Source organism: Arvicola amphibius, chromosome 3 (assembly GCF_903992535.2).
Source record: "Arvicola amphibius chromosome 3, mArvAmp1.2, whole genome shotgun sequence".
Classification (NCBI taxonomy): domain Eukaryota; kingdom Metazoa; phylum Chordata; class Mammalia; order Rodentia; family Cricetidae; genus Arvicola; species Arvicola amphibius.
The window spans coordinates 87,933,426-87,946,430 of NC_052049.1; the positions used below are offsets into that span (position 1 = coordinate 87,933,426).

Genomic DNA, 13,005 nt, shown 5'->3' on the forward strand with positions numbered 1-13,005 from the left:
ACAGCAAAACATACTTTATTTGCTTCTATATCAGATAAGTCACAGAAATGAAATGAATAAAAAAATAAAATTGTTTGTGGAACACCATATAACTGAAAATTCAAAACCACTATCACCCTTAAGAACCACATAGTAATATGCTTAAACAAATCAGGACCCAGTCATTTTTGAAAGACTTAATGATGAAGGGTTTAACTAATCATTGTCACAAAGGTTTCTCTCATTCTGACTGTTTGTATAAACTCAAATTATGGAAATGATAAGACCACAGAAATAATGAGGTGTCTCATTGCTTGTTTCATTTCTTTGTTCCTCAAACTGTATATAAAAGGGTTTAGCATTTGAGGGACTACAATATACATCATAGAAAATACTACATTTTTAGTAGAAGAGTCAGAAATGGAAGAACTCATATACACTCCGAAAGCTGTCCCATAGAATAAGGACACTACTGAAAGATGAGAGCCACAAGTAGAAAAGGCTTTATTCCGTCCCTGAACTGATGATATCTTGAGAATTGAGGACATAATTTGAATATAAGAGAAAATAATCCCAGCAATAGAAATACCACCGATTATACTAGGAACTGTATATATAAGAAGGGTATTGATGAAAGTATCAGAGCAAGCAAGTTTGATGATTTGAACAAGTTCACAAAAGAAGTTAAAGATATTATGGTCTGTGCAGAAAGATAGATTTAGCAACATCAGACTATGCAGTAATCCATACATAATACTTATCAACAGTGAGAGAAAAATAAGCAATACACAGAGTAAAGGGTTCATGTTAACTGTGTAAATCAGAGGATGACCTATGGCCAAGTAGCGATCATAGGCCATCACAGCAAGGATACAATTTTCTAAGGTACCAAAAATCAAAACAAAACACACCTGGGACAGGCAGCCTGCATAGCTGATACTTTGATCCTGCATTTGGATGTTCACTAGCATCTTTGGGATTATTGTTGTGCTTATACAGATGTCAGTAAAAGACAGATTAGCAATGAAGAAGTACATAGGAGTATGGAGGTGAGAGTCAGAGCTTACAGCCAGTATAACAAGAATGTTTCCGAAAACTGTAACAAAATATATAGACAGGAACAAGATGAAAATAAATGACTCAACATCTGGAGCATATGTAAGTCCAATTAGAAAGAATTCAGAAATATCTGATTGATTTGAAAGTTCCATACTGATGCTGAATTTTACACAAAAGAAGTAAAAATAATCTTAATTTTGGGGGTGTAATGATACTGTTTCATTAGTGTGTAGTGGGTATGATAATTGCTGAAACATTTTGTATGTAATTTTTATAAATTCCTTGGCTTAACTTATTGAATACATTTTCTGTAAGTTATGTCACTGAATTTGATTTATTTGAAACTTAAGAACCAGTGCTTTAATATTTTTAAGCTATGTTATTAATGTTAACTGAATTAGTATCTTTTTTTGGTTTTACGAGACAAGGTTTCTTTATATAATAACCCTCACTGTCCTGAAACTCGGGCTGTAGACTATGCTGCCCTCAAACTTAGAGAGATCCCACTACCTCCTGGCTGCTGGATTTAAAGGCATGCACCATTACCACCTGGCTCTAGTTCAACTTCTAATACACTTACATTCCATTCCTCTTGTCCTGCACTTCAGTTCTCTTCAATAAATGTTGAAACATTTGTAAATATAGTGGCAAATGATTTTATTACAAAAAATAAAGCATGCCATTTCTTCGAGATGTCATTCATACCTAGAAAGAAGATATCAGAAAGAGCATAGTAAACCTGTGTGTACCAATCTGGGCATGCCTCATAAGTTTTTGTTTTTGACTACTCATCAAATTACAGATAATGTTCCTGATGTGAGTTCTGATGACCAATATGTTGATTTCATAAACATAAATTATATATACAGAAAAAGATAAGAAGTCTAATTTCCCAGCATTTTGTTTTAAATATATGATCAGTCTTCACTTCTGCCTTCAGATATGACTCAACTAATATTCTAAAATAATGTAAAGGATTGTTTATCATGTTTCTGTGGCTACAATAAAGCATCATGACCAAAACAAATTACAGAAGAAAACATTTACTTTAAACTTAAGATTTTTGAATAGTAAGAGTCCATTTTATCAAGGGATAGAAAGAAAACATGACAGTTAACCTCAGGTCAGGTGGTCACAATACTGACCTGATAGATCACATCTTCAATCACTAGCATGAGACTTAAAGAACGAACTAGAAATAAGAAGAGGCTATTTATTCAAATATGACCTATAATCATGTGTGTGTGTGTGTGTGTGTGTGTGTGTGTGTGTGTGTGTGTGTGCGTGTGGCATGCATGGATGTATGTGTTTTACTTGCCTCATTTCAGTACAACTGTCTTTCCAATTTCTGTTCAGTTAACTCATACTGTTTAATATAGAAAAATTTATGACAGAATTATGTAAAGAATTCTTAAGGGATGAGATGGAAAATAATGAGAAATATTGATGTAAATCTACATTTTAGTAGGCTTTATTTTAATTGTTTCCAGACCTGAAATTTGTCAATGACTTTTTTGGTCTACGTAATTGGTAAGTCCCTTTGGACTCATATGGGAGGGAACGGTTTGCATTTATGTTTTTCAGCAAAAAGCCTCCATCAAGACATAGATCTAATGAACTTTTAGTGTCATGTCTCTACCCAGGACCAGAGATGCAACCCTGAAACCATTCTTTTGATCATGCACCTGAGTCCTACACTTTTGATTTCAGGTTTTCTTAGTGTTTCATGATGATTCATCACTCTATCCTAGTCACCTCCAAGCTTGCTACATCTTTTGAGGGACCTAACATGTTGTCATTGTTATTGTGAGTTGTACTTTCTGAGAAGATTCTGTTCAAAATATTTAGTAACTGAAAGAGTGAAACAGGAAGACTGAAGCAGAATGATGAGGCTTTCTATACATCTACATTTTCCTTATAGATATGCACCATATGACTCTGTGATAGTCTAAACGTTTTGTTTAAGTTGTATTCAAGAAATATAAAGGAAAAGAGAAGCTACTCACGGACATGGACTGATGCTTTATTTAGAATCCATATAGTGAAAAATTATCCTGGTAATCCTCAAAATCTGATTATACTTGGGAAGAATTTCTGGGGAAAGAAATTAGAATGGGGCCGTGTCTGAAGTCCAGTTGAGCTTGTGTCTTTGTATTAAGAAAAAAAAAATACACCAACCCCCACATGCACAGAGAATGGTACAATAAAACATACCTCTAAATATAAGAAGAAATAAGCTATGATAATATTTGATCTTGTAACTTCTGCATCTGAAAAAGTGAGAGAAGAGATAATCAGTTCTTCAGCCATGTAGATTGTGCAACATAGCATTCTGGAAGACCTAGAAAACTCATGTACACATAAAAAACCTGTTTATTTCCACCATAAATGTTTAAGAAAACATCAGAATAATTTTTTAAAAAGTTGTAAAAATGGAAGAAAGGTATATTTCTTACCATCGAAAATATATCCTTCTCTAATGTACATTTTAGGCCTATTATAATGTAAACAAGGTGTATGTCACAACAAGCATATTTGAGAAGTTTTCCAGAGACTGACAGTTGATCAGAGACTAAAACTTGTAATTTGATGTATGTAGTTTCTTCAGTGTTTTCCAAAATATAGTTGTAAGAAAAGACCCACTTTCATTTGCAAATCATTGACTGAGCAAAACTGAGATGTCTGGCTATCTTCACTAATGCTGAAGTTGAGAATCACACTTGGATTCTGCACAGGGTTTGTTTTCAGGACAAGTAGAAATATCACTTACTCCACAATTTCTTTAGAATCAAAGGCACCTTTCAGCTTCAATGCAGAAGTTTAACAACCAAAGTCCACTAATTATGTGGTCACAGGGTGATTCTGATAATGTATGTATCTCATGAGGTCAATACCCAAAGATTCCCATTAGATTCAGTTTTCTGCTATTACTCTAACCTCAAGAGAGCAAATAGACATTGAATGTACACTCAAAAGTGAAAATATGTCCTCATTGATTATCAGATCCCATGGGTATGAATACTATACTCAGTTATATTTGTTGTATCTGCATATTTTCATTATTAACATTTGTAAATATATTTTATTATAGTTTACTGAACAATAATTAGTGATTTTTAAATTATCAAGAAATATCTACATGTTTGTTATTCAAAATACAGGCAATATTATAACTGTGTGTTTTAAAAATCACTTACCTAATTTTTAGTACTGTCAAAAAATTATAATTACTTTTTCTTAAAGGCAAATGCATTTTAATTTACAGATAATTATATATAATTGAATAATCAAATGGTTCAATAAAATTTGAAACAGTGGAATAAAGATGTGTGTATAAATCATGAAATTTGTCTACAACTCATCTATAATTTCATAGGTAGAGATGATGATATTCCATATTTGAATTCACTTTGAAGTTTTCAGTATTAATGAGCTTCAGAATTGATATGTGTATATCAATATACAATATGTTTTGATGATTATATTAACAATTCTCTCTCAAATTAAGTATAAAATTCATTAGTAAATCTTTTTTCTTTTTTTTTTTTTTTTTTTGGTTTTTCGAGACAGGGTTTCTCTGAAGCTTTTTTAGAGCCTGTCCTGGAACTAGCTCTTGTAGACCAGGCTGGCCTTGAACTCACAGAGATCCACCTGCCTCTGCCTCCCGAGTGCTGGGATTAAAGGCGTGCGCCACCACCGCCCAGCTATTAGTAAATCTTATAAAAGGAAGACAAAGTTAATACTGAGTTGTGATAGAAGGTCACGGGAAACAGAAGGTTTAGAGCCATATATGATCAAGATAAAATATGCACATGTATAAAATTATGAAATCATAAATTTAAATAAAAGGATTATGCATGGTGACCAAGTGAGATTTATTCCAGAGATTCAATGTTTATTTAACATTTACAAATCAACAAATGCAATATACCATCTAAACAAGAAAATAAATAATATCATCATCCCAACTGATACGGAAAAGTCATTTGATAAAGTTAAACATTCTTCATGATGAATTTTCTAAATAAATAAATAATAAAGAGAATATTCCTCAAAATAACAAATGTGTGAACAACAGAACTGCAGTCCACAGTCTTATAACTTAATTTTGTCTACAATAAGGAATGAAACAAAAATGCCCATTCTGCTATGCCTTTTTACAATATACTAATCAAAGTCTCAATTTCCTTCATCTTCTTCAATTTGTTTGTGCTCTTTGTGGATGGCTGGTGTGGTGATGATGGAGGTGGTAATATAAACATCCTTGGTGGTGCTTCTTCTTTGCTTATGTTTCATACCCATTAGATTGTTTTCACCCTTTAGAATCCAATTTTCATGCCAATAGTTCATACTACTAATGGAGTATTAAATAGTCCTTTTCTACCTCATAAGTCTTATGTCCAATCATAAGCCTCATTAAAGTCATGAAATTTCTATGTGAGTCCAAACCAATTTAACTCAATCTCATAACTTTCACAAAACCTAACCCTATCTGGCCCAATAAACTGTTCATCAATCACTACTACTTTTTTCATACCCTCTCTTTCATCTGCTCTCCTCCACTAATTAACATTACACTAACTTTAATCCAAAATAATCAGTGTCCATAATGACTCATATGAGCTAGTCCATCAGAGAATGGTGTCTCAATCTTGCTTCAAGTCACATAGATTTTTTTCTCAAGGTGGGATAAAGTGCTTTTGTTATACATCTTCTTGCCTACTTTAGTTCAAACACTGATTCTATCCTTCAAGATCATCACAGCCACAGAAGTCAGAATGCTAGTAACACTTTTATTTCTTTTTTTCTTGCTTCAGTTTTATTTTTTATTGCTTTTATTGAGTTATGTTTTTTCTGCTCTTCTCTCTTCCTTTTTCCCCCTCCCCTCCCCTACCCTTCAACCCTCTCCCATGGTCCCCATGCTTTCAATTTACTCCGATCTTGTCTTTTTCTACTTCCCATGTAAATTAAATCATTAGGGTCATCATTGTTGTCTACTTTCTCTGGTATTTTTAATTTTAAGCTGTTTTTTGTTTTATGTCTAAAAGTGACTTATGAATTATTACATATGTTCTTGTCTTACTGGGTCTGGGTTATCTCACTCAATATGATGTTTTCTAGATCCATGCATTTCCTGCAAATTTCAAGATACTATTTTTTTCTGCTGTGTAGTACTCCATTGTGTAAATATACATTTTCTTTATCCAGTCTTTGGTCAAGGGGCATTTATGTTGTTTCCAGTTTCTGGTTATGACCAGCAATGCTGCTATGAACATAGTTGATCACATGTTCTTGCAGTGCAATTGATCATCCTTTGGGTATATACCCAAAAGTGGTATCATTGGATCTTGAGGAAGGTTGTTTCCTAATTTTCTAGGAAATCGCTATACTGATATCTAAAGGAGATGTACCAATTTTTACTCCCACAAAAAATACAGGAATATTCTCTTTATGCTATTTTCTCTCCAGCATAGGTTGTCCTCAGTGTCTTTGATCTTGGCCATTCTTACAGCTGTAAGATGGAATCTGAGTAATTGTAGCTTCATAAAAGGAATTTGGCAATGACTGTTCTGTTTCTATATTATGAAATACCTTAAGGAGTATAGGTATTAGGTCTTCTTGGAAGTTCTGGTAGAATTCTGCATTGAACCCATCAGGTCCTGGGCTCTTATTGGTAGGGAGGTTTCTGATAACAGTTTCCAATTCTTCGCGACTAACAGGACTATTTAGAGCATTTACCTGGTCCTAGTTTAACTTTGGTACATGGTACGTATCTAAAAAAGTGTCCATTTCTTTTACATTTTCCAATTTTGTGGCATACAGGCTTTTGTAGTAAGATCTAATGATTCTTGGAATGTCCTCTGTGTCTGTGGTTATGTCCCCTTTTTCATTTCTGATCTTATTAATTTGTGTGTTCTCTCTCTGCCGTTTGATTAGTTTGGCTAGGGGTTTGTCAATCTTGTTGATTTTCTCCAAGAACCAGCTTTTTGTTTCATTGATTCTTTAAATTGTTTTCTGTGTTTCTATTTTGTGGATTTCTGCCCTCAGTTTGATAATTTCCAGTCTTCTACTCCTCCTAGGTGAGTCTGCTTCTTTCTTTTCTAAAGCTTTCAGGTGTGCTGTTAAGTCTCCAATGTGTGCTTTCTCCATTTTTTTTAAGTGGGCACTTAGTGCTAAGAATATTCCTCTTAGCACTGCTTTCATAGTGTCCCATAAGTTTGAGTATGTTGTGTCTTTATTTTCATTAAATTCAAGAAAGACTTTAATTGCTTTCTTTATTTCTTCCTTGACCCAGCTGTGGTTCAGTAGTTGACTGTTCAGTTTCCATGAGTTTGTAGGCTTTCTGGGGGTAGCATTGTTGCAGGGCTGGTTCAACATACGAAAATCTATCAATGTAATCCATCATATAAATAAACTGAAGGATAAACACCATATGATTATCTCATTAGATGCAGAAAAAGCATTTGACAAAATTCAGCACGCCTTTATGATAAAGGTCTTGGAGAGATTAGGGATACAGGGGTCATTCCTAAATATAATAAAGGCTATTTACAGCAAGCCGACAGCTAACATCAAATTAAATGGAGAGAAACTCAAGGCCATCCCACTAAATTCAGGAACGCGACAAGGCTGTCCACTCTCTCCTTATCTCTTCAATATAGTACTTGAAGTTCTAGCAATAGCAATAAGACAAAACAAGGGGATCAAGGGGATTCGAATTGGAAAGGAAGAAGTTAAAATTTCATTATTTGCAGATGATATGATAGTGTACATAAGCGACCCCAAAAACTCCACCAAAGAACTCCTACAGCTGATAAACTCCTTTAGTATCATGGCAGGTTACAAGATCAACTCCAAAAAATCAGTCGCCCTCCTAATACAAAGGATAAGGAAGCAGAGAAAGAAATCAGAGAAGCTTCACCTTTCACGATAGCCACAAATAGCATAAAATATCTTGGGGTAACTCTAACCAAGGAAGTGAAAGACCTATTTGACAAGAGCTTTAAGTCTTTGAAGAAAGAAATTGAAGAGGATACCACAGAATGGAAGGAGCTCCCTTGCTCTTGGATTGGGAGGATCAACATAGTAAAAATGGCAATACTACCAAAGGCAATCTATAGATTTAATGCAATCCCCTTAAAGATCCCATCAAAATTCTTCACAGATCTTGAGAGGACAATAATCAACTTTATATGGAAGAACAAGAAACCCAGGATAGCCAAAACAATCTTATACAATAAAGGAACTTCTGGAGGCATTACTATCCCTGACTTCAAACTCTATTACAGAGCTACAGTATTGAAAACAGCTTGGTATTGGCATAAAAATAGAGAAGTCGACCAATGGAATCGAATAGAAGACCCAGATCTTAACCCACAAACCTATGAACACCTGATTTTTGATAAAGGAGCTAAAAGCACACAATGGAAGAAAGAGGGCATCTTCAACAAATGGTGCTGGCATAACTGGATGTCAACCTGTAGAAGAATGAAAGTAGATCCGTGTCTATCACCATGCACAAAACTCAAGTCCAAATGGATTAAAGACCTCAATATCAATCTGAACACACTGAACCTGTTAGAGGAGAAAGTGGGAAGTACTCTACAACATTTGGGCACAGGAGACCGCTTCCTACGTATAGCCCCAGCAGCACAGACATTAAGGGCAACATTGAATAAATGGGACCTCCTGAAGCTGAGCAGCTTCTGTAAAGCAAAGGACACTGTGACTAAGACAAAAAGGCAGCCTACTGACTGGCAAAAGATCTTCACCAACCCCGCAACAGACAAAGGTCTGATCTCCAAAATATATAAGGAACTCAAGAGACTAGACTTTAAAATGCTAATGAACCCAATTAAAAAATGGGGCACTGAACTGAACAGAGAATTCTCAACAGAAGAAGTTTGAATGGCCAAAAGACACTTAAGGGCATGCTCAACCGCCTTAGCAATCAGGGAAATGCAAATCAAAACAATGTTAAGATACCATCTTACACCTGTCAGAATGGCTAAAATCAAAAACACCAATGATAGCCTTTGCTGGAGAGGATGTGGAGTAAGGGGAACACTCATCCATTGCTGGTGGGAATGCAAACTTGTACAACCACTTTGGAAAGCAGTGTGAAGGTTTCTCAGGAAATTTGGGATCCACCTACCCCAGGACCCAGCAATCCCACTGTTGGGAATTTACCCAAGAGATGCCCAATCATATTACAAAAGCATCTGTTCAACTATGTTTATAGCAGCATTATTTGTAGTAGCCAGAACCTGGAAACAACCTAGATGCCCTTCAGTGGAAGAATTGATGAAGAAAGTGTGGAATATATACATATTAGAGTACTACTCGGCGGTAAAAAAAACAATGACATCTTGAATTTTACATGCAAATGGAGGGAAATAGAAAACACCATCCTGAGTGAGGTAACCCAGGCCCAAAAAGATGAACATGGGTTGTACTCACTCATAATTGGGTTCTAGCCATAAATAAAGGACATCGAGCCTATAATTCGTAAAAATCCTAGAGAAGCTATATAAGAAGGTGAACCCAAAGAAAAACATAGTTATCCTCCTGGATACTGGAAGTAGACAAGATTGCCGGACAAAAAATGGGAACATAGGGGTGGGGTGGGATGGGGGAGGGGGAATGGGGCGAGAAAAGTGTGGAGGATGGGAAGAGCTTGGGGAATATGATGGTTGGGATATAGGAAGGGTGGATATGGGAACAAGGAATTATACATCTTACTTAAGGGAGCCATTCTAGGGTTGGCAGAGACTTGACTCTAGGGGTTCCCAGGTGTCCAGGAAGACGCCCCCAGCTAGTTCCTTGGGGAGCTGAGGAGAGGGTGCCAGAAATGTCCAGATCCTATTGCCATACTCATGAATATCTTGCATATCACCATAGAACCTTCATGTGGCGTTGGATGGAGAAAATGACAGAGCCCCACATAGGAGCACCGGACTGAGCTCCCAAGGTCCTGATGAGGAGCAAAAGGAGGGAGATCATGAGCAAGGAAGTCAGGACCGTGAGGAGTGCGTTTACCCATTGAGACGGTGGGACAGATCTAACGGGAGACCACCAAGTCCAGTTGGAATGGAACTGATGGAACAGGGGACCAAACCGGGCTCTCTGAATGTGGCTGACAGTGGAGGAGGACTGAGAAACCAAGGACAATGGCAATGAATGTGAACTCTACAGCATGGACGGGCTCTCTGTGAGCCTTAACCTTCACCTGGCGATGGATGGAGATAGAGACAGAGCCCCACATTGGAGCACCGGACTGTGCTCCCAAAGTTCTGATGAGGAGCAGAAGGAGAGAGATCATGAGAAAGAAAGTCAGAACCATGAGGGATGCGTTCACCCACTGAGACGGCAGGACAGAACTAATGGGAGACCATCAATTCCACTTGGAATGGGACTGATGGAACATGCGACCAAATCGGACTCTCTGAAAGTGGCTGATGGTGGAGGCTGACCGAGAAGCCAAGGACAATGGCGATGGGCTTGGTCTCTATGACATGGACGGGCTCTATGTGAGCCTTGTCAGTTTGGTTGCTCACCTTCCTGGACCTGGAGGGAGTTGGGAGGACCTTGGACTCAACATAGTGTAGAGAACCCTGATGGCTCTTTGGCCTGGAGAGGGAGGGAGTGGGGGTATGGGTGGAGGGGAGGGGAGGGAAGGGGGAGGAGGAGGAGAGGAGATGGCAATTTTTAATAAAAAATAAATAAACTGGAAACAAAAAAAAGAAAACTATAATTGCTTCTTCAGATAGTTTCCTTCTATCTGCCAGAAGATGTCATTTTGGAATAAGGCCATTCAGACCGGCTCAAAGCTGAGTGATAACTCAGCCAAAATGAGGTCAATGTAAATGACTAGCCACAAGGAGGGGAAATCTGTTAAATTAAATCCAGAGGAAGTAGCAACATATCATGGAGCGAGAGTTACATGTGTCAAATAAAGGAGTGTTATGAGGAAAAAAAAAGATGGAATCTGAGAGTTGTCTTGATTTACATTTTTCTGATGGCAAAGGATGTTGAGCACTTTTTAATGTGTCTTTTAGCCATTTTAGCTTCCTCTGTTTTGAGTTCTCTGTTTAGGTGTGTACTCCATTTTTAATGGATTATTTGTTCTTTTGATGACCAATTTCTTGAGTTATTTGTATATTTTGGAGATCAGACCTCTGACTGATGTGGGGTTGGTGAAGGTTTTTTCCCATTCTGTAGGCTGCTGTTTTGTCTTGTTGACAATGTCCTTTGCCTTACAAAAGCTTTTAAGTTTCAGGGGATTCAATTTATTAAATTTTTCTCTCAGTGTCTGTGCTACTGGAGTTATATTTAGGAAGTAGTCTCCTGTGTCAATGCATTCAAGTGTTCTTCCTACTTTCTCTTCTATGAGCTTAAGTGTGTTTGGCTTATGTTGAGGTGTTTGATCCATTTGAACTTAAGTTTTGTACATGGTGATAGATATGGGTCTATTTTCATTCTTCTAACTGTTGATATCCAGTTATGCCAGCACAATTGGTTGAATATGCTTTCTTTTTTCCATTTGATATTTTTTGCTTCTTTGTAAAAAAAAAATCAGGTGTTTGTAGGTGTGTGGATTAATATCTGTGTCTTAGATTCACTTCATTGGTCCTCCTGCATGTTTTTATGCTAATACTAGGCTGTTTTCAGTACTGTAGCTCTGTAGTAAAGTTTGAAGTCAGGGATTGTGATACCTCCAGAAGTTTCTTTATTGTACAGAATTGTTTTGGCACTCCTTGGATTTTTGCTTTTCCATATGAAGTTGAGTGCTGTTCTTTCAAAGTCTGTGAAGAATTTTACACTTTTATTTCCTAAGAAATAATGTTTTTCCAAACTTATTTAATCCAAGTGCAGAATATTCTAGAATTACCATGGATTTTTGTGTTGAACTAATAAGACTACATGTGAATTCAATTTCTTTGTTGATATTTCACACAAGTAAGGCATATACATGTACACAAACACCCATAAACTTGAAATAAAATGAGTAATTATATCCTGAGTACTAACTTCTACTAATTCTTTATATCAATAGCCTCCCTCACAGAAACTAGCAATTCCATGTTTACTGTTTTTCCATTAACAACAAGAAGTAAATAGAATGTACCTAGATATGCATAAGTTGGATAATATATAATATACAGGTGATACACATAAACACACATACATGCAAACAAATATTAATGTATTTAACTTTAGTCAGCTCTTAAAAATTAAATTATAAAATTTGGAGGTAAAACTTGAAATATCATCTTTCATATCATAATTGCAGTGATTTAGTTACAAAAATACAAAGATCACTTGCTTTCTTTCATATGGAGATTCTAACTTACAATGTTTTTGTTACACAAATAAGGGATTTCAAACATGAGTAAAAAAATCAAAGATCATGAAACAAAAATAGAATAGGTATTGAGAAAGAGATGGGGAAAGGCAAAATGTCACACATAATATAAAAGTGTATAGAAGGCTTCCTTGGATAATAAAATAAAACTGAAAGAATTTTAGGAAGAACAATGAAAACAATGTTTGAAAAAGTGCATAATGATGCTTAATTCATTGTTCAGTCATAAATGCAATAAAGCCTGAAAGCAAAATCTAAATATAAAATATAAATTAAAAGAAAAAAATGTGCATAAAGACTGAGCAAGAGGTAAAGATTTCCTTTCCTGTCTGGAGCTCTCCACTGAGGGATGATGGGAGAAAACACAAGTCTCCTGAGCACCTTGAAGCACTTCACAGTCAGGCTATATGATGGTAATCAAATATGTCATGGGATACTGAAGAGAGAGAGAGATTATTCATGCCCTGTGTGGAGGGGCAGATATGAAGAACTGAAGAAAGTGAGTAATGGGTTGAAGTGGGTGGCCTGTTTGCCCCTCAAAGCTATGGTGATGTCTGAGTTTGGACTGCAACCAAGGTCCATGTCTGTGCCCATGGCTCTGT

The 13,005-nt window shown here is 36.3% G+C and overlaps 1 protein-coding gene across 1 annotated transcript; it reads right to left on the reverse strand.

Annotated features, from left to right (window-relative positions):
- Window positions 1-248: 248 nt before the first annotated feature.
- LOC119809951 (olfactory receptor 7G2-like) lies at window positions 249-1,190 on the reverse strand. Its single transcript, XM_038323186.2, has one exon. The coding sequence runs from the start codon at window positions 1,188-1,190 to the stop codon at window positions 249-251; it is 942 nt and encodes a 313-aa protein (XP_038179114.1).
- Between the last annotated feature and the right edge of the window lie 11,815 nt (window positions 1,191-13,005).